General features: G+C 39.3%; 1 protein-coding gene across 7 annotated transcripts in view; it reads right to left on the bottom strand.

Moving 5' to 3' along the window:
- LOC110193490 (acyl-coenzyme A synthetase ACSM1, mitochondrial-like) overlaps nt 1-23199 on the bottom strand; it is a 57434-nt gene that overhangs the window by 4506 nt on the left and 29729 nt on the right. For 6 of the 7 annotated variants that reach the window (XM_020965352.2, XM_020965350.2, XM_020965351.2 and 3 more), the window contains 4 exons: nt 20970-21071; nt 14559-14686; nt 13627-13726; nt 9653-9772 (listed from right to left, as the gene is read on the bottom strand). In XM_020965352.2, coding sequence (XP_020821011.1) covers nt 9653-9772; nt 13627-13726; nt 14559-14686; nt 20970-21071 — 450 coding nt within the window. Of the gene's footprint in view, nt 1-3951; nt 6263-9652; nt 9773-13626; nt 13727-14558; nt 14687-20969; nt 21072-23199 lie in introns of those variants that run through there. The other variant, XM_020965354.2, reaches the window with a different exon arrangement.

Genomic DNA, 23199 nt, shown 5'->3' with positions numbered 1-23199 from the left:
ATTCCAAGACAGAAAAGAGTGCTTGTGGTCACTCACAGACCACAGCAAAGGCCAGGAAAGGAGTAAACACCTCACCCTTGATCATACCACCTTGGGAGAACTGAAAACTTACAGGTCCCTGCAAGTATCTCTGAAAATAGCTGCACAAAACCCCTGAAACTTGGGACAGTACATTCTCCACATTTGAAGCAGACCCCTACCTTAACAAAGGGTTTAAAACTCAAGTAATTGGCTAGTATCATGAGCAAACAAAGGCGCAAAAAAGTCAGACCATAGAATCTCTCTTTGCTAACAAAGAAGATCAAAACATAAAACCAGAAGAAGGCAACAAATCCTTCCTTCCTTCCTTCCTTCCATCCTACACCTTCCTTCCTTCCAAGTAGCTTGTTCCTGTGCCTGCAGAGAACATTTTGCCTTCAGTTTCTTTATCTACAAAATCAGCAGAGTTATTGCAACCAAATGAGAATTTTTATATATATATATATATATATATATATAATATATATACATATATATACATATATATATATATATATACATATATATACACACACACACACACACATATATAGTGCTTTGCAAATGTTAAAGCATGGTATGAATGCTAGCTACTATTATTATTTCATTTTTTCCTACTCTCTATTTACCCTCTTGCCATATCCCACTGTTCATGGGTACAATTCTTACAGAGCAGTCCCAGTTGCCAGTCCAGTTAGTAAGTGTCTATATCTAGTCTAGAGGTATAGTTAAGTGATCATTTACATTGAAATTTTAGGTGAGAAGTGCTTCAAGAACATACAAGTCAAACATTTGCCACATTGTCAACACAATCTCTTATGACCTCAGAATTACTTGAACATGGGGTACGCAGTAGGAATTACCTAATGGGAATGACTCAACATTATTTAGGACAATGACCCAGAACTAAGTGATCTGTCTTTCTTGGAGGTGAAGGACTTTTATGCCTCAGAGTAAGGCCGAGAGGGAAAGTACTTATAGCACCCTGGTGGCCCTCAGTGGGGATTTTATCACTGCCTTACATATCCTTTTATGCAAAGTATTTTGGGGGTATTTTGTGGGTGAATTCATGCCATTCACATTCATGATTATGGTTATTGTGTTTTTTCTCCATCATAACCTCTTATAATTTTTCCATTCTTTTCCCCTTTTCTTCTTTACAAAGTAGGAGGGGAAAGGACAAGTGAGATTGTCCCTAGTAAATTATAATTGAGACAGTCTGTTTTCACTTCTTGCCCCTCTTCTCTATTCAAACCAGAACCTGATCACTGATTCTTTTATTCCCCCCTCCTCTTTTAATCTCCCCTTTATGATCTACGTTCTGGAGTTGAAGTTTGTTTTTCTTGTGACTATTCCTGCCCAACTCTACTTTCTTTCTCTTAAACCCCACTCTTTTCCTTGTCCCCGCCTATTTCTCTGTTGAATTTAGTGTATTCGTACACCAAATTCTCTCTCCCTATTTCTCTTTCTATCTCTGTCTTTCTTTGTCTCTGTATGTCTGTTTCTGTCTCTCTGTTTCTCTCTATCTTTGTCTGTGTGTCTATCTCCGTCTCTATGTTTATGTATCTGTCTCTCACCTGGCTCTGTTAAAAATCAAACTCTTAAGATGGCCAATCCCTTTACTCCCCCGTTGGTGTTAGTTTATTCTTCTTTGTTTTCCTCTCTTTCTTTTGACTTGATTTGAATCAATATCTTTTACTTTTTTTTTTTTTTACCAAATGTAGGGAAGGTGGGGAGAGTATTTAGGGCATTGTCCCTAGAGCCTTTCGGATCCCTATCCTAAGGTTAGACAGTAAGAAGGTTGAACCATTACAATCCTCTCTTCTTCCTCAGTTACACGTGGCTGAGCAGGGTGGGGGTGGGGATGGGTTTTGGTAGAGTATCTGCAGGGGAGGTGGGAGAGGGGAGCCCAAAATAAGTCCTAGGCACAAGCCTTCAAGTTAGTTTGTGTTCCTGCTATGGGACATGTAGAGGCTGGTTGGGGTAGGAGTGCTGAGTGAACTCTTTAAGAATTAGATTTCTCCAGGAATACCTGAGTTCAAATCCAGCCTCAGATACATAATACTCACTAGCTGTGTGATCCTGGGCAAGTCACTTAACCCCAATTGCCTCAGCAAAAAAAAAAAAAAGAAAAAAGAATTAGATTTCTCCAGTGCCAGTTAATAAGAGTTTTTACCTTGTCTAGATTGTGTCTTCTTAGTTCTCTGGATTTGGGGAGAGGGAAAATCAACAAGCATTTTAAAAGTACTGTGTTAAGAACTTTTCAAATATCTCATTTGATCCTCACAACACTCTATTAGGTGCTATTATTATCTCCATTTTACAGTTCAGAAAAGTGAAGAAGATAGATGTTAGGTGAATTGCCAGGGTTACAATGCTAATAAGTATCTGAGGCTGGATTTGAACTCAGATCTTCCTGACTCCAGGCAGGTTCTATCCACCCCACCAAGTAGCTATCTCAATTTAGTTAGTTTATTCTACATTTGCTTAATTCGTACCCCCCACCCTTTTTTTGAGGATTGAAGACTTAAAAGGTCCAGCGAAATTGGCTAATTCACCATTTTATTCTATAATACACAGTTTCATAGAATGGGTTATTTTGGTTGTAAGTCTTTTTTCTTCTGTCTTTGACAATATTGGATTCCAAGATTTCTATATTAGTTGCAGCATAGGTTTTTGTGATTCTGATTGGAGTTACTTGATCCTTGGTTTCTTTCTGTATGTTTGCAGCATTTTGTCTTTGATCCAAAGATTTTGGCTATGGCATTTCTGGGAGTTTTCATCTTGGGGTTTCTCTCAGGAGGTGACCAGTGCTTTCTTTCTATTTTTTCTTTGCCTCTATTTCTAATAGATCTTGGCAAGATTCTTTTAAGATTTCGTAAAATGTAGTATCCATTTTTTTGGTTGGATTTTCACAGAGTCTGATGAATTTTAAGTGATATCTTTTCAACCTGTTTCATGGTCATTTTTAAAAAAAATGAAATATATTTCACATATATAACCAAATTTCCAGTTTTCTGACTTTGTACTAATGTTTATTGTTCAATAATTTCAATAAAGTTATTGAATGTTATTTGTTTTATTCTATTTTTCAGGGAATATGGTACTTGGGCAAAATTTTCTACTTTTTGTTCAAAGCCATTTCTTCTCCTTCCACTTTTTCCCCCCTCAAAAGCTTTACTTTCACTTTTCAGCTTCAGTTCTTATGGCCAAGCCCCCCCCCCCCCCCGCCTCCTTTGGAAGCCCTATTTGTACCTTTTGTGTAGTTACTCTGATCTTTTCTGATGTCTCTTGAACTTTTCTTAACCTAGAGTATTTTGTCACTGTATTCAAAGCTTTCTTCATTGCATGTCTTTATTCTCTATTCCCAGATAGCAACTTTGTGTTAGGGCCAATTCACCTCCTCCCACCACAGATAAGTTGGCACCTATCAGGAGCCAGTTCTGTCTCTTGGTTTGGTTCCAAAAGGAATGCTGGTTTCTGGCTTCTTTGAGGGTCTTAACATGTGCACACTGTTTGTGGGCACACAGTGCACACACTGTGCCCAGTGACCTACTGGGACCTGGCTCTATACTCATTGTGGCTCCAAAATTCCAGGGCCAAGATCCTGCTGGTTTCAGGTCTGTTTACTAGAAATTGGGTTTGATTCACCTCTTTTTAGCACAATCCCACTTAGAGCACCTGAAGATTTCTGGAGAGATTATCCAAAGTTTTAATGGGCTTACCATACTATAAGAATGGCATTGTTTAGACCTAAGACATAAATGTACTTGCTTTCTCTGAAAAGGTCAACAAAACAATGACCATCATATGAACTAACATTTGTATAGCATTCTAAAAGAGGTAAAAAGAATAACAAGAGGTAGAAGAGAAAGATGACTTCTGACTGAGGCAGATTCAAGAAGGAGATGACATTAAACCCGGACTTTAAAATCGAGTTGTTAGTCAACAAGCATTTATTAAGCACCTACTACATGCCAAGCACTATGCTAAGTACTGTGTGTACAAAGAAAGGTAAAAGATGGTACCTGCCCCTGAGGATAATCCAATGGGGGAGGTGACATGCAAATAACTGTGTTATGTTATGTTAATGTATTAATAATATAAAGAATTCAGAGAAACTTGGGAAGACATAAAATGACACATAAGTACCTAGAACCAGGAAAACAGTATATACAATTACCTTAATAATGTAAATAACCTTGCATACAATTCCTTCAATGACATAAAGAGAAACAACACTGAAAGATATTAGAATTTTGATCCATACGGTGACCAGTCATGCATTCAAGGGACTGATGGTGAAACATATCTCCCTCCTTTTGGCAGAGAGGTGGAGGACTACAGGTGTGGACTGAGGAATATATTGTCAGGAAGGGCAAGTGTCTTGATTAGTTCTTAAATGTAGTTCTTTGTTACAAGGGGGGCTTCTGTTTGTGGAGGTGGTTGTGCAGTATGTGTGTCCTTGGCAAGTTCCTACCTTCTCTCTACCATTTACTGCCTTTGTGATATTAGGCCAAGTCTTTAAGTTCTTTGGGCCTCAGTTTTCTCATTATAAATGGGTATGTTGGACTAGATACCTTCTTAGGTACCTTTTAGCTCAAAATATATGATTCCAAGTGAGGTAATGTACTAAAATGCACCAATAAAATATTAACCTAACAAAATTATTTGTCAAAACCCTTGACCTTGCTTGGCTGAGTCAAGAGAATGATCCAAATCTAGCAAATATGTTGATGGCGCTAAGAGGGCAAAAGGAGCAAAGTCTCTTTCCTGGGATGATTTTTTTCCCCTGAATTGCACATCAAAAATTATCAGAAATTAGGAGTGGAATGGAGGCTCTTGAGTACTACAGAGAAAAGGGTCTGACCAGCAAGTAGTCAGGAATTAGGCACAAAGGCAAGACAGTGATGAACTTTGACTTCATGTGGAAAAGCAGATGCCAGTCAATAGAAATTTACACTAGGAAACTTAGGAGAACTATGGCCTGATGATTCAGCAACTAAGAGGCAGTGTGGCATAGTAGAAAGCACATTGACCCTGGAATCAGATGTTCTGAATTCCAATTCTGCCTCCAGCACTCCTTTTGTGATTTCGGGTAAATTGCTTAACTTCTCTGGGCCTGTTTCCTCATCTGCAAAAATAAGGGGTTGAACCAGATGGCATCTGGGGTCTCTTCCAACTCTGTATCCATAATCTTATGCATGCCATGCATCCTCAGTGTTATCATGACACTGGGCACCTCCACCAGGTGCCCAAAGCCTAACTCAGTTCAACATACATTTATTAAGCACTGGGCACTGGGTCTACAAAAACTAAAAGGTCTTTGCCCCAAGGATCTTACAGGGATCTAGGGGATACAGCATGAAAACACTTTTAGCAAATGCAAGATTATTTGAGGAGGAATAGAGGACTCAGGAGATCAAGAAAGGCTTTAAGAAGGAGCAGCGCTCTGGAGTTAAGGATTCTAAGGCAAAGAGGAGAGGAGGGCATGCATCCAAAGCATGGGGACAATAGGCTGGACAAAAACATAAAGGCAGGAGATGCAATACTGAGTTTGAGGAATGGCTAATTGGTCAGTTAGGCAAGACTAGGCGGGAATTGATGTGGTTAAGTTGTGACCTAATGATGAAATCCCTTTTATAGATCCAAATAACCTTTTTTTCTTAGTTGGTTCTGTTGTTCTTATTTAGTCATGTCAGACTCTTCGAGACCTCATTTGGGGTTTTCTTGGCAAAGATACTGGAGTAATTTGCCATTTCCTTTTCATTTTACAGATGAGGAAATTGAGGCAAACAAGGTCAAGTGACTTGCTCAGGGTCACACAGCTAGTAAGTGTCTAAAGGACAGATTTGAACTCAGAAAGATGAGTCTTCCTGACTCCAGGATTAGCACTCTATCCACTTTGCTGCCTAGCTGCTATTATGATCCACTATCACTAAGATAACTTTGGGAGTTTCATTCTGTGGCACACTCACAATCACAACTGGAAATGAATTTTTATGATCAATTGTAAAAGCCAGGAAGAGAAAAAAATGCCCTGGTCTCTTTTATTCCAGCCTAGTATAGCTTAAATCCTTGCATGTAACTGACAAAGACTCCACTTAAGAGAGACACAGGTTCCAAGGCAATTGAGATAGAGGCCAGAAGTAGATCACAGATTAAGCTTCTTTTCATTTTCCTTGAGTTCTCTCCTCTTGATCTTTCCTGTGATGGTTTTGGGCAGGGCTTCGACAAACTCCACCTGATCAGGAAAAGACAAAATCCTTCCAGATTCAGTATTTGAATTTCCCACCAAATCTCCTTCAGTGAGTTGAAGAGGTGACTGACAAAGTTGATGAAGAATGCGCATTAACAGCAAATATCACCATCTCACATTGACATAGCACTTTGAGGTTTACGAAACACTTTCCTCACGACAGCCTTATGAGTAGCTAGTGTCCTCATCTATCAAATGTCAGGGTTGGGTTAGATGTCCAGTTAAGCTTCTAAGGTCCCTTCCAGTTCTGTCTATGAAACTATACTGTATGTAAAACCATTTTACAGATGAGGCTTACAGAGTGATGTGAGTTGCCCAGGGTCACACAGTTAGGGTCAGAGAGGATTTGAATGTTAGTTTCGAAGTACAGTACTCTGGAACAGCATTCCTAGGTCCTCCTTTCCTTCTCCCTATTTCTCCCTTCCTTTCCTCCTTCCATCTTTTCCTCTGCCAAGAAGATAAGAGAAGACAAGGAAGATTACAAATTTTAGATCTTTTTTTTTTCTCTTTGAGCTCTTCTGTAGTCCCCCACACCTCAAACTCTCTATCATCCACCAAGCTTTCAAGTGTGACTTCGATCCTAGACCTAACAGAGAATTAACTGAGGATGTCTGTCCTTCTACTAAGTGAGTCATTAAGAGGAAAAAAAGGTAATGGTGGAATATCATCGCTTGTTGAAGGCAACCTTTTTATAGCATTTAAGCCATATTGGGTTGGTTTTTTTTATTTCTATTGATGCTTTTTGGTTTTGGGGGTTTTTTTTGCTAGGCAATGGGGTTAAGTGACTTGCCCAGGGTCACACAGCTAGTAAGTGTTATGTGTCTGAGGCCGAATTTGAACTCAGGTCCTCCTGAATCCAGGGCCGGTGCTCTATCCACTGCGCCACCTAGCTGCCCCGCATGTAAGCCATATTGACTGAACTGCCATGTTGTTGTTCAGTTGTGTCTGACCCTCCATGACCCCATTTGGTGTTTTCCTGGCAAAGATACTAGAGTGGTTTGCTGTTTCCTTCCCCAGCTCATTTTCACAGATGAAGAACTCAGGCAAACAGGGTTAAGTGACTTGCCCCAGGGTCATATACTTAGTAAATGTCTGAGACTGGATTTGAACTCAGGAAGATGAGTCAGACCCCACACTCTGTTCACTGTGCCACTTAGCTGCCTCAAACTGCCATGACAGAAATAAAGCTTCATGGGGATGATTTTTGTGTGAAGATACCTGTGCTTTGTTCCACAGTCTCAGAGGATCTTTCTTCTTTCTTCATTTGTTCTTTAGGCAATGGGAGTTAAGTGACTTGGCCAAGATCACACAGCTAGTAAGTGTCAAGTGTTTGGTCTGAGGCCAGAGTTGAACTCAGGTGTTCCTGACTTCAGGGCCAGTGCTCTATCCATTGCGCCACCTACCTGCACCCCCTCAGAGGATCTTTCTAACCCAGCCGGGTAATACCATGTCATCGGCCACAGAGCTGGCCTAGTATAGAGCATTAATCACTTGATGTAGACCTAGTACAATGATGGAGCCCAGGAGTCCAAATTCATGCATCCCTGAATGATGGCTTGTTAATCCACTTGAATTGAACAAGCATTGATTAAGCATCTTTTATGGTTGGGCCATGAGGCAGTGTGGTGTAATGGAAAGAGATGACTGAGATTGATATTCAATTTCTGACATGTTTTAGTTATGTGACCCTAGGTAAGTCACTTATCATTTCTCAGTGCTCCAGATCAAAGGTGTCAAAACCTGTACCCAGAAGAAGTAGCCTATAAAATGACCACACTCCAACCAGATTCAAATGCAATTGGAAAATGTTTAACAAAATAAATGAAAATATGGTACAACATAGATGATGTTAAATTGTGGTTTTCTAAGCCGATATGCAGGTCACAGGGATCCGCTTCTATTCGAATTTGACATCATTGTTCCAGGCAGAGTTTCCTCATTGGGAGCTTCTTATATCATTGGTGTCAAACTCAAATAGAAACTGGAGTCAATAAACCATAAAGATCCTGTGGACTATATCTTAGAAAACCGCATATTAACATTATATGTGTTTATTATCTATATATCTATTTATTACTGTTTTGAAATAATTTCTTATCATAATTTCATAATAAATTTATAATTTGTTTTACTTGACTATATGTATTTGTAACTGGTTGTTCTTGCTTACTCAATGGATGAGGGAGGTTTGAGAAAGGGAAAGGAGGCAATTTGGAGCTGAAAATAGAATAAAATTGAATTGTTAAAAAAAAGAGTTGGCAACTAGAACCCAGGTTATCTGACGACTTCCAACCCAGTGGTCTCTCTAATATGCCACATCGCCTTACTTGAGTTATGCTGACCAATGGTACTTTAAGCTTGATCCTCCTTCCCTAGTACTGAGACAGCTGGTTATCTAAACTTGGACATTTGTGGGTGTTGCAAGGTCCTGGGTTGGAGATAAGTCTTACTTTCAAAGGCAAGAACTCTAACTTTCAGGGGTGACCACCATCCACCATGATAAAATGTTGGATTGGGCTGGGGTAGGGTAGCAAGTGGCTGCATATGCTGGGTAAGGCTTAGGTGGATAGACACTGGGATTTAAAAAAAAAAATGGGCTGCCTGGGCAGGCTGAATATAGTAGGATTCCTGGATAGACACTTACAAGGGAAGGGATAATATACTGGTATTGCAGGAGTGTACTTTATTGTAGAGCCATGATGATCAAAACACTTGAGCCTTGTATTGATATTATCTAGATGAACACAGGACTGAAAATTGGGAGGCCTGGATGCTAGTGGCATCATGGGAAAGAACATAGGGATTAGGACCCTATCTCTATCACTACTTATGGGATTCTGGAGAAGGTGCTTCTCTTTTCCAGCCTCAGTTTCTTGAACTAAAAACGAGGGGGTTGGAGCAGGCTAGCTTTAAGGTCTGCTATAGCTCTAAGTGTTGTATGTTGTATGTTCTACGTTCCTACTTCAGGCTCCACCATGAACTTGCTGTGTGATCTTGGACAAACCGTATAGCCATTCTTGTCTTCAGCTTTCCCATGTGTGAATGAGGGGTTTGGATTGAATGCCCTCTCAGGTCCTTTTTGACTGTCACATTCTGAGATTCTAAGCCCAGTTTTGCTACATCTAAGTATCTTTGTAGAATTGCCCTATATGGGATTCTGATATGCTGGAGAATTATATTAATGAAAACTTCTCTCTGATAAATGAACTCCCCCCATGCTCCCTCCCTTGGCCACACAATTTTGACAAAAACAGAAGGCCAGTGCAGGTGGGAGTCCAAACTTCCTCACAGGGTCTCTAAGTTGGACTTTAGACGGACTGGATGGTGAGAAAGGGTTATACCCTCCTCCACCCCCCACTCCCATCCTGACCTTACCTTCCTGGGGTACTTGTAGGGGGCAGTAATCTTCTTAACGTGCTGCTGCAGCTCCTGAGCCAGCTTGTCAGGGTCATGGGACCTGAACTCCGGGGTCAGCACCACAAATGCCTTCACCACCTACAGGATTGGAGCAGGTCAGGGGTGACTTGTGGACAGGTGGCAAAAGTATAACATAGGACATGCATCCCAGTTACGGGGCAGAATAAGGAAGATCTGTGTGCAGAGAACTATAGAGTTGCTAAAGAGGTCAGTTGGTCTGTCAATAAACACTTATTAAACTGTTACTATGTGCCAGATACTGTGTTAATGGCTGAGGATATACAAAGACATAAAAGACAATATCTGCCTTCAAGAAACTCAGAATCTAATGAAGAGACACCAGGAATCAGAAGATCTGGTTCCCTGTCTTAACTAACTATTTTTGTGACCTTAGCAGCACATGCCATTTTTCTGAACCTCGGTTTACTTATGTGTAAAAGACAAATAATAGTAATTGCATCATCTTTATCATAGGGGAATGGGGGTCAAGTGATTTCTAAATTGAATCCTGCTATGTCACAGGATCACAGTTCAGAAGCAGAAAAAACCTCAGAGACCTAATCTAGTCTAATCCCAGGTCAAGTGACTTTCCCAAGGTCCCACAGGTAGCAAACATCAAAGGCAGAATTTGAACCCTTGTCCTCTGATTCCATGTTCCCTGAAAAATGGAGGCAATCTGTGCTTTGTTTAGTTCACAAGGCTTTTGTGAGGCTCACCTGAATTATATAACAGACATGAAAGCATTTTTTTTTCCAGGAAAAGTGGAATGGAGGTTTTGATCCTTGCAGGAAACTTCTGATGTGGAAACTCCCTCTACCAATGCAGACTGGCAAGTCATCTGAAATCACAATCTTACAGAAATTCCTGAGGCACTGAGACTTGCCCACGGGTTATACACCTATGATATATCAGGGGTTGGACTTGAACCTAAGTCTTCCTGACAAAAGGTAGATCTCTATCTACTCTTCCACATTGCCTCTTAGGAAAACTTAAACTATACAGTGCCATACAAATGTAACAGATTAGGGTAGCTCAGTGGAATGAGCTCCAGCCCTGAAGCCAGGATAGACCTGAGTTCATAATCCGACACCAGGCATTTATTAGCTATATGACCCTGGGTAAGTCACTTAACCCCGATTGCCTCAAATAAAAAAGGTAAGGGATTATTATACAACCCATCATCGTGCCTCTAAATCTTTTTGTGTTTCTTAAAAGTGTGGAGACAATAAGTATGGTTATAGGCACAGATCTAACAACTGTTAAGTTACCCTGAGAGTTGTAGAGTCAACTTTGGTTAATATAGTCCATTTTTAGTTCTTAGCTACAGTCAAATCACTAATTCATTTGCTGGAAATGAGCCAACAGTATAATTCAGTTGTCAAAAATATTAATAAAATCTCAGGCCAAATGAATAGAAGCACAGTGTGCCGATCAAGGGAGATAATGGTCACATTATCCTGGGACCACATCTAGAGTTTACCTTGAGTCCAGTTCTGGATGCCACATTTTAGGAAGGGCATTACTCTAACGGAATGTGTTCAGGAGAGGGTGACTGGGATGATGTGGGGCCTACAAACGAGGTCATAAGAAAATAGTTGAAGGAATTTGGGATGGATAGCCTGAAGGAGAGAAGACTTGGAAGGACATCTCCATTGTCTTCAAATATTTAGAGGGCTGTCACGTGGAAGAAAGATTGGACTAATTCCACGTGACTTCAGACAGCAAAACTGAGACCAACGGATGGATGGTATAGGGAGGCAGAGAAAATGGCTCAACATAAGAAATAATTTCTGAATAATTAAAATTCTGTAACAGTGGAATGATGGTGTTAGTCAGGATGGCCAGGGGTCAAACTTTCCCTCTCCCACACCCTAGCTGTGGCACCATGGATAAGTCACTTAATTTCTCTATAACCAAGGTAATTCTCAAAAACTCTATGTTGCAGAACAGTTGTCAATTTATATCCTTGAACAGAATTTCCATGAAAGGGTTTCCTAGGTCAGTGGTATCAAACTCAAATAGAAGTAGGGCCACTAAACTACATAAGGATCCCTGCATCTGCACATTGACTCAGAAAACCACATATTAACATCATCTATGCTTTATTGTATTTTTATTTATGTTGTGAGATATTTTCTGATTACATTTTAATTTGGTTTGGGCCGTACTTGGGAGCACTGTGGCTGTGATGGTCCTCAGGCCCCGTGCTTGACACAGGCCAGTACCAAAAATAGAACTTTGTGTCAGTTTATAGGATCATACTTTAAGAGCTAGGAGGGACATTACAGATCATTTAATCAAGTCTTATTTCTTATTTCTAAATATGAGGTCACCAAGGCCCAGAGAGATGAAGTAATTTGCTCACAAAGTAATAAGCAGGGGCAGAAGGAACTGGGATTTCAATATGAATCTTGCTACCTCCCTTCTTTGAGGGAAGGACGGATAACAATTTGTCAGAGGTGTTATAGAGAGTGTTACATATATTTCTACCAGAATGGGGAGCTGCAGGAGGTGTCTGTTAAAGTCCATCCAACTTTAAGATTTTCTGAGCACCTGCATGAGACAAACATGTGCTGGATGCAAATCTGATATCCACACTAACAGATGGGAGTGCTGTGGTGAGGGCAAGCCTGCAAAATATTTCCTCTTAGCTTTAGAATGAATTGTACTTATCTTCATTATATTTCACTTGGGCAGATATTAAAGTTAATTCATTCATTCATTCATTCATTCTTGGAACACACGGGGTATGGAAACAGCATTGGACTGGATTTTAGGAGATCTTGATTTGAGTTCTAGCTCAACCAGTTACTAGTAATTTGATATTGAGCAATTCATTTCATCTCTCTGTGCCTCAGTTTCCTCACCTGTAAAATGGGAATTATAATGCTTGTACTGCCTACCTCATAGGGTCGTGAGAATCAAATGAATAATATATGTACTTTGTAACTATAAAAATTTTAAATAGACACCATTGTCTAAACTAAAGCAAGGTTGTTTTGAGGATCACATGACATGTAAAAGAGCTTTGCAAATATTAAAGCACTTTGCAAATGTTAGCTATTGTTAAATTATGCCTACCCTGAAGTTTAGGAAAAGTTCTGTCTCCTCCTTGAGTCCCTCCTGGACTGCTTCAGCCCACAGTGCTCTGGGAGATCCTTTCCAGCTTTGAAATTCTATGATCTCTCTTGGCTCTAGCTTTTACTGGCTGAGTGGTTTGAGAAAGTGTTAAATGAATTTCCAATTATCATTTGTGTGACCTTGACCCTGTTTTGAAGAAGACGTTAATAAACCGTAAGGTGTTATATAAATGTGAATTATTATAACCATTATTAATATAATTATTCTCTAAACTCCTTTTCCTTCTAGTACTTTGTTGTTCTCAGTCATAGGTAGGTTAAATCTATCTAAGTTGTAAGTTCTGCGAAGGCAGAAACTATGTCTTATACATATTATGTCTCCCCTATAACTCCTAGCCCAGTGTTACTTACATAGCAAGTGTTCAATAAGTACCCATAGATGTGCTAGACTAGAGGAGAAAAAAATAATTTAAAATGCAGTATTGCCTTCTGGCTACATGGGGCAACTGTACTCACAGCCATTTTTTCCCCATCACTCGGACTTTACCAAGGCTGATTTGGCTTGGAAATCCTGACCTCCAAGTTAGTATGTCTATGTATATATATATATATATATATTTTTTTTTTTTTTTTTTTTTGCTGGGAAGAGGGGTTTAAGCAATGGGGTTAAGTGACTTGCCCAGGATCACACAGCTAGTGTTATGTGTCTGAGGCCAGATTTGAACTCAGGTCCTCTTGAATCCAGAGCTAGTAATCTACCCACTGTGCCACCTAGCTGCTCCCAAGTTAATAATTTTGAAGACATGCATTATAGCCTTCTATGGACTCGCTAGGTCTTGGTTCTTTTCTCACCTCTCCTCGGAGTGGGTCTTGGCTGCCAACGACTGCTGATTCTGCCACAGCTGGGTGTTCTGCCAGAGCATTTTCAACTTCAGAGGGACCAATCCGGTACCTGAAGGAGGAAATGGGCTTTCAGAGACTGTAAGGCTATTGTCCCTACAACCACGTCAGAAAAGGCAGCATCCCAACAATTGTCCCTCTGGGCAATATCATGTGTACCTCCATAGTGGGATCATACAGCAGCTCTAGTGTAATAACCTCTCCCTTGCTGCCTCAGATTCCCCTCTTCCTTTAAATCTCCCCTCTATGTGACTTCTGAGAAGCACTTCTATCCTAAGACAATGACTGACTTCCTCCACGGTGCTGGACCTCTCTACTCCCTTGGACAAGGGACTGATGGGATAGATTGTCTTGAGCTCTGCACTTTGTGAAGTCCCATGCTTCAGTGGTTGGGCAGTGTCTCAGGGAGGCATCTAGTAGGGGCAAGGAGGGGAAAGGGATGGCTTGGACCAGGTATTGCTAAAAAACCAAAACCTTTGTAGAAGTTTATACAAATAACTTTATACAAATAAAATTTATACAAACAAAATCACATTAGCAAGCTCTTAATGAAGGACTACTTTTCCTTATGTGTTCATTATGTGACTTTTTTTCCTCTTCAAAAGGGCAAGTTATGTCCATTTTAGTCTGGTTTTATTGTGGTAAAAAAAAAAACTTTGCAGGGGGATCCATATGGTATAATATGTACCATGCTTTGTAGTTCTCTAGAAAGAGCCCTGCATCCCCACAATTCTCCTGAAACAGCCTTTGGTCCATGCCCCTTAGCATTTAAGAGTAAATCCAAGTCTCACACCACATAGATATGGCCTTGACTCTAGCACAAACCCTTAGGAACTGGTATGGCTGTAACTGTGAAACATGAAAGCCCCCAGCAAACAGCCTACCCTGAAGCTTTAATGATGTCATCATCTCGACCGAGGTACCATATATAGCCGTCTTCATCTATAGTGCCTCTGTCACCTGTGATATAAAAGTCACCACGTTCTGATGAGGAAGTCTTCTCTGGATTGTCCTGAGTTGAAAAGAACATTTTTTGGAAAGTGATTTAACATTGGGAGAGGATTGATTCATTGTAAAGATACCCAGACTTTTCTCCAGACAGTCTGCTAATGCCCTGAGTCACTTCTTTCTCCTGTAAGTACCTTGGACATTAAAAAAAAAATTGGACCCATGACTTCATTTGGGTAGGGAACTCCTGGCAAGGAAATGTCCTTCTGTGATTTAGATTGTCAATTTCTCTGCAACCTATAATTTGGAAGAGTTGTTTGGGGAGCACTAAAAGGTTAAATGATTTACCTGGGGTCGCACAGGCAGGAGATGTCTGAGGTAGGACTTGAATCCAGGCCTTCCTGACTCCAAGGCCAACTCTCTGTATACATTGTTTCTCCTTGGGCATTATACAATATATCCCAGGAGTCTTAGCGTAGTTTTAAAGCTTAAAATGTTCATTTGTGTGGATAGCTCCTCAGTGGTCCTGTTCTCCCTATAGTATTAAACTGTAAGATCCTTTAATACAAGGACTGGGTGCCTTAGGTACACTTCCCATTCTATTATATGTTTTTGCCATCTAATTTAAATTAAATTAATTTTATATTTGTATAATTGCCAATTAACTTATATTGTTTAATTTAAATTTATTTAAATATAATTTACATTAATTAAATTAATATAATTTTAATTAAATTTAATTCCACTAATTAAATCACAAAGGAATCTGTCCTTTGCATAGAAAGAAGATGTTACCACTTTGCTGGTAGTTTGTCACAGGCTATGGGTTTTTTTTTTTCAGTAATGGGGATGGGTGGAACTGAGTCAGTCATCTGAATGATCAACAGGATATACTTTCAGGAAGGCTGACATATCTGAGATGTGGTCTGACTGTGGATCAAAATTTTCCTAGGGTTAGTTTACTTAGATATTTGGAGCTAGAGTCCATCTCTTTTGAGAAACAGCAGGGCATAGTGGATGGGGCACTAGAACTGGGATCAACTTTGTTCCTTTCCTGATTTAGACACTCACTACTTGTGCGATCTTGAGAAAGTTACTCAAGTAGTTTCTTCATTTGTAAAATGAGAAGGTTGGACTCGATGGCCTCTGAAATACCGTCCAGCTCTACACCCTGGTTCTCGTTGGCACCATGTTCTAGCCAACTGACTTTTCAGACTATTACTCTTCTCTTGTCACTAATTTGGCATTGGAAAAGGAGTACCTGTCCTAATAGGAACTGGTTGGACAACTTTTTCTCCACCAAAGTTCTGTAATGCTTTTGGTGAAGGATTGAAAACGGAATAAGGTATTAATCTTGATGCACAGGTACTAAATTGGAAACCCTGGAGGCCATAAGCAGGGAGTTCTGCTGCCTGAGCCAGATTGAAATGGAATTGTGAAATGTTTGACAAAATAGATGAAAATACGATACAGCATAGATAATATCAATTTTTAATTTTCTAAGTTGATATGTGACCTTCAGGGATCCATTTCTTTTCAAGTTTGACAGCATTGTTCTAGGACAATGGTTTAACTCTTACTCTGGATTGATTATTAAAATTAAGGCTTCTTTTAATCATTGCCTGGAATGCCTTGGTGTTTCATCATCAATACCAATTATTTTTGGGGGCTATTACTTTGTAAACACAATACTAAGTACTTAGGGTACAAAGATTAAGTCATGCTTCCTGTTCTCCATTTGGAAGTCTTGAGCTAAGGCTTAAAAGATCATACTTTTGGGGCAGCTAGGTAGCGCAGTGGATAGAGCACCAGCCCTGAAGTTCAGGAGGACCTGAGTTCAAATCCCATCTCAAACCAGATGCTTGACACTTACTAGCTGTGTGATCTTGGGCAAGTCACTTAACCCCATTGCCTAGCAAAATCAAACCAAAAAAAAAAACCCAAAAAAAATCATACTTTCCTGGGTTCATCCACTAAAATGACTTTTGTATCAATCCCTGTCATTAGAGAGGTAGTCTGGCCCTGGAGAGTCATAAATCTATGTTTAATTTTTGCCTTAGATGCTTAATAGCCATGCTACCTTGGACAATTTTCTCATCTATACAATGGGGATAATAAGCCCTGCCTTGCTTATCTGAAAGGGCTGTTGTGAGGATTTCATTTGATCCTTAGGAAAATCCTTGACACTTTAGAATTTAAAAAGATGTGTATAGATAGCTGAAATAGGGGCAGGTAAATAAGGATTCGAATGACAATAATAATATCAGGATCACCAAAGTCCTAAATGGATGTGAGACTTGCAGTGCAGTGAGATAGAGTGGAAACAAGCATAGTCCCTGGTGACCAAGGTCATATGTTCAAATCTTGTCTCTGGTACTTACTACCTCTGAGATCTTGGTCAGGTCATTAAAATGTCCTTGGGCCTCAGCTTCCTTATTTGTAAAATAATGGAGTTGGGTTAGATGGCCTCTGAGGACACTTCTATCTCTATCTCTAGCTCAGAATGAGAAGGTAAAGGGCGGGGGAGTCCCTCCTTGCACCATGTAGCCAGCCTGCTTGGAAGAGGCTGGGGATATTGTTCCAGAAAGTCATGATATGTAAAGAGAGGACACTGCTCCCCTATTTGGCACATATGCATACATTTTATAACTGGTTCCAGTCATCTATCATGTGGTGAAGGGATAAAATTCTGATTGACTGCTGAGCCAGAACTGGGGATGTATTCAAAGACAATAACTAACCAAAGCATTTTTCTTGACTTGGTGCATTTGAGGGAGGTGCATGCTGCGTGTAAGCTTCTGGATGGGGAGAGACTTTGGGCCTCCTCTTTCCCCACCTGAAGCCTGCCTGTGACCTGTGAACGGAAGCCTCTCTTCTTGGTCTCTGTTTGTATCGGAGATGACTCTTGAGCTTTGGAAAGCCAGAAAAGCAAGCACTAGAGGCTGGGGAGATGAAATCCATGGTGGAATTTGCCAGAAGCCAGAGAGGGAGGAGTAAAGTCTCAAGCAACTTATTTGAGTCAACATAGATGGAAGACAGCCCAGAGGGATCAACAGTAATTCATCCATTGCTTATATCAAATTAGAAAGGGAACTTGCTGGGGGAAAAATACTATAAAGAAAATACTATAAAACTTTAAGTTTGAGTGCACATTCCCCAGAGTCAGAGGTGGTATAGGGAAGAGTATTTCCCCAGGTGTTAGGGAGAAATGCTTTGTAATTTTTATTCTTGCTATATTTTTACAGTAAATATTCCTTTGTAAAAGCTAATTGATATTCATTGGTTAAAGGATACTGGGACACTAATCACTAGTGGTAGAACATATTGGTATGGGGACTCAGGGTAATAGTATTAAGGAAGAATCCTCCTGACTTCTAAGAGGGAAATGTTGCCTTGCTCAGGTACCAGACTTGTCTGCAAGTAGGGGAGATGGGATAATGATCCTTAGAACTTACGGGGTTTATTAAGGTTTTCGTTACATATTTTAAATACATTTATATACATTTGTTATATACATTTTATATACATACCTTATATACATTCCTTTTATGTAAAAAGGAATGATAAAAATCTATGTTGGAGGGAATAGGGTTATCAAATAAAAGAGAGGAACACTGTTATGCTCAGAGTAGATAGGAAAATGATAAAGGATGATAAAGAGAAAGCAGATTCACTTTGTTTCTGATTTGTTTACTGAAGAGTCCAAACTTCAGACTGGGAATTTAGAATCAAAATGGTTAACAAGAAATTGAAACCACAAATAAATGTGGAGACATTTAAAGAAAGTCAATATGGTATTGGACACAGAATTTGTTGTCAGGAAGACCTGTGTTCAAATTCAACTTACTAACGGGGTGATCCTGGGTGAGTCACTGCACCTCTTTAGGTCTCATTTCCCTTATTTGTAAAAACTGAGGCATTTGAGTTGATGGCCTCTGAGGTAGTTCTAAATCTTTGACCTGCCAGGTCTCAATGCTTACAAAATCACCAGGCCCAAATTAAGGGCATTCCAGGCTTAAGAAGTGGCAGATGTGAGTCACCAATACTGAGGTTTGAAAACCTGAATATGAGACTTACTATAGGATTGGAGAAGTGAAAATGATTTGATTTACCAAAAAAGGAGAAGAAGGTAAATTCTTTAAAGTCTGTTGAGTTTGACTTGCATTCTTGTAAAATCCTAAAACCTCTTATTAAAGGAATTACTTCAGGCTTGCAGAAAGCTGTAGTGTGGGAGGTTAAAAAAGAGTGAGACTCTTCACATTCAACTCATAAGTGGCTCACTGGGCAGAAATAAAATCACTAAAAATTCATGTAAGAAAATGAAACTGTACTTCAAAAGAAAATGAGCAAAGCAGTGCAATCACCATGATGCTGAGTTTTGAAATCTCCTTCTATGATTAAACTATCTCCTGTCCCTTCTTACACAACTGGGTCATCACCACTGTAAGTCAAAACTTTGACTCTTGGTTGACTCTCTATTCCATTCCCTTCAGTGGTTGTTTAAATGACTCTTCTCAAGCCTCCAAGACCCACCTCTGATTCTGTACTCTCAGCATATATCCTCACCTCCTACCTTATTAACAAAATTAAGATCATCCATCATGAGCTCCCACATTTCTGTATTCAGACTCTCAAATCCTGCTTCTTACCCTATTTTTTTACTAGCCCTCTTCTCCTTTACTTCTATCTCTGAGTAGAATGGTAGTACTTTTCTTTGTCAAGACCAAGGCTGCTACTTATGTCCTCCATTCTATCCCTTCCATTTGTCTCCTCTACTATCAATCACTTTCTTTCATCTTTAATTATTTGCTCTATTAGCTCTTTTTCAACAGCCTATAAACATGCTCAGATTTACAAAAGGAAAAGAGGGTGGAAGGGGAGGGGATGAGATGATTTCCAAACTAAGTTCTTTTCTTTGATAAAAGGGGAATCCAGAGGTCAAGGGATTTACCTAATTAATCGTATAAGATATTAGAATCTTATTTAGCATTACTTTGTCAATTTTTGTTTAATAATGAAAGTAGTGAAATAAGAAAGTTTATGTTACTTTATGATAAATATCAAAGAATGGTAGAATAAAAGATAAATTTAGCAATGATAAATGCAAATGGACTAAATCTACTAATAAGTAGAAAAAGGGGTTATAAGGGAAAGGAATAAGTATATATACAGTACCTACTATGTTCCAGGCATTGTGCTAAGTTCTTTACAAATATTTCTAATTTGATCCTCCTAAGGTAGATGCAGCCATTTTCTCCATTTTAAGGTTGAGGAAACTGAGGCATAGAGGTTCAATGATTTGCCAAAGGTCACATAGGTAGTAAGTGTCTGAGACTCGATTTGAACCCAAGTCTTACTGATTCTAGACCAAGCTCCCTATCCATTGCATTAGCTTGCTGCCTCATGTTACAAAATAGATGAAAAGCAGAATCGAGCAATATGTTGTTTATATGTGTTTGTTTAATGCAGAAAGACTTAGAGAGTTTAATGAAAGGTTGTACTGAGGTTTATACTACTGTTAAGTAAAACAGGAGCATCACTGAAGGTATCAGATAAAGTCAAGTTCAAATCAGAAACTATTAAGAAAGCTATGCAAAGAGGTTATATTATATTCCAAAGTACTATTCAAAGTGACAACGTGTCAGTTTGAAGTCTGTATGCACTTATAATCTTGCAATGAGGTTTATGAACAAAAAGTTCATAGTGTTTCAAAGAGAAACATACAAAAAAAAAAGATCATAGAAACTTTCCCTAGTCAGCTCCATTGTTGGAATATGATCAAGGAATGAGCCAGAATGGGTTCATGTGAGACTAATTTCATTTCCTTTTTTTCAGTAGATCTAACTTTCTAGCAAAGACATTTAACAATGTGTGTCACTATCTTTTTGTAGACAAAATGGAAAGATGTGGACTGGATAAACTTATAGTTGGGTGGATTCGGCCTTGGTGGATTGATTGGATGAACCCAAAGGGTGAGAGTGGTGATAAATGGATTGATTTGAACCTGGAGAAAGGCCTCCAGGGAGTTTTCCATATCTCTGTCCTTAGCTCTATTCTGCTCAGTATTTTTACTAAAGACACCTTTAGATGAAAGCAGAAGGCAGATTTATCTATTGTAGATGTCATGACACTAAATCTATACCTGAGTAACAGTCTCCCTAAAATATCCCCCACAAGTGAGTGAACCACTTCTGCTTGGAAATGTCCAGTTAAGGGTTACTCACTACCTCTTGAGGAAGCCTATTCTACTTTTGGGCAGAACTAATTATAAGATCTAATTCTTCTTCCATTTGACAGCCTTTAAAGTACCTGTCGGCAGTTCTCCCACTGGAGGGGAATGGGCTTACCACGTAGCCAGAGAATAGGCAGATGGGTCTTGTAGGTTTGATCCTGATGGCCATTTCCCCTTCTATCCCTGGGGGAAGGGTATTGCCTTTCTCATCTATGATCTGGAAGAATAGAAAAGTGGCAAGACATGATTATTTAGTAAGCAAAATAACTTTAACTTTTTGATGGGTGGGAGAGGGGTGGAGGGAAGGAGAGAATTTGGAACTGAAAATAAAGTAAAATTGAATTAAAATTTAAAAAACACTTTGGAGAGTTCAGAGAAAAAAACAGATACTTCAAAGTCATCTTTGATATACTTCCTTCTCACAAAGCCAACCCCTGAAGTGACTCCCACCTCCTCATCCAAAATCTAGACCATCTAGAATTCAACAATATTCTGTTTATAGGAAACATTCAATGCAGAAAGACTTAGAGGGTTAAAATTAAAAGGTTGTACCAAGATTTATCATACTGCAGTTAACTCAAGTACAAAGAGGAGTGTTGCTGATAATATCTGACAAAGTTAAATTCAAACCAGAAACTATTAACAGAGATATGCAAGAAGATTGCATTAGTGCCAGTGTGAGCCAAATCTGTGTCTGAGTAGCTGTCTCTGAACTACAGGCCCTGTCTTGTTATATTGGTTGCTCAGATAGGGTAATCATTTAAAAACCAGGAGAGGTTTTTAAATGCTGGAGGGAGGGCCATCTTGGAATGGTGCTACCTTTTTGCACCCTGCTCTTTACATCTTTGCTATACTGGGGTTGATTTCCTCTGTGCATATGCCTATGGAAATAACACTGGGCTTGGCATTAGAAGATTAGGTTTCAATTCCTGGCTTTGTCATTTGTCAACTACACTTCCTTGTCTGAGTCTTAGTTTTCTCATCTTCAAAATGGGGATAATAACTTCTGCAAAATCTCCTCCATATGTCTATTGTGATGATTACAGGAACTGATAGGACTCTGCCACTACAATTGATGTCTTGATTTCCCTCCCTACTCCCCAAATTAAAATTTGGACAGGTAAGTAACTGACAGGATCAGAAAATGTGTTTGGAAATTTTCCCATTCAGACCTTTTAAAGCCCATTTCCTTAGTTTTAATTAGAATAGTGAGTATCATATACATATACTTTGAGTTGATTTCATAACATAGTGCTTAGGGCATTGGACATGGAATAAGGAAGTTTTAGGTTTACATTTCACCTGAGGACATTCACTGGCTGTTTAACTCTTTGGGTCTCAGTTTCTTCATTTGTAAAATGTAGGGGCTAAACCGGATGGCCTCTAAGTTCCTTTTCAGAGTTAAATCTATGATCCTATGATTCTTTCCTTGCAAGACTTCTATAATTTATCCCAAAATTAGGTCGACTAGATTCACAGATAGGTTAACTATACTTTCCCATTGCTGGTTTCAAAGATGTCAAGAAATCATAGGATTTAGAGCCAAAAGGAACATTAGGGGTCTCAATCTCCCAGCTTCCTCTATAATTTTACAGATGAGGAAACTGAGACCTAGAGAGGAAAAGTGACTTTCTGAAAGTCATACAAGAGGTAAGTATCAGAGAAAGAACTTGAATCCAGGTTCTCTGACTCTGAAGTGAGATTTCTTTACATGTCCTCCCTCTAAACAAGTATTTATTTTTTCTATTTCATATCTCACTGCAAATAAGCCTGCATTGTCCAGTAACTAAAGAGGGTTTCAGTCATCTTTTTCAGTTCAGTTCAACCCGGAAAGTATTTATTGATCTTCTACCACCATATACCTAGACACTGTGGGAATATTGATAAGGAAGATAAGACATGGATTTTACTTCCAGGAATCTTGTAATTTTCCAGGAAGACAAAACAGAAGTACAACACAAGGAAAATACAATAAAAGTATTTTTCTTTTATAGCAGTAATGTTATAATCACTTGCCAAAATTTATGAAAATCAGAGAAATGAGAGATCAATGAATTCAAAATAATCTGGAGGAAATAAGACTGGATCTGGATCTTGAAAGATGGGTTAAGATTTAAATCAGTAAATGGAAGGTGGGAAAGGGATTCTATGTTGGGATAAATAGCACAGAAAAAGAATAGAAATAGAAATAACCAATTCAAAGCATTCGCTTTGGGGAGCCCTTCCTGACCAGAGAAGGAGAAAGAGTGGTCATGTTGGAGAATATCAGAGATACGATTGAAAATGCAGGGTAGGATAGGTTCAGCTAGAATCTGGTCTGGTACGGTATGTTATAGCTTCTTGAG

The sequence above is a fragment of the Phascolarctos cinereus genome, unplaced genomic scaffold, assembly GCF_003287225.1.
Source record: "Phascolarctos cinereus isolate Bilbo 61053 unplaced genomic scaffold, phaCin_HiC Scaffold_4;HRSCAF=312, whole genome shotgun sequence".
Classification (NCBI taxonomy): Eukaryota; Metazoa; Chordata; class Mammalia; order Diprotodontia; family Phascolarctidae; genus Phascolarctos; species Phascolarctos cinereus.
The sequence above is the reverse complement of the archived record's forward strand: the minus strand, read 5'-3'. Positions and strand labels throughout refer to the sequence as shown.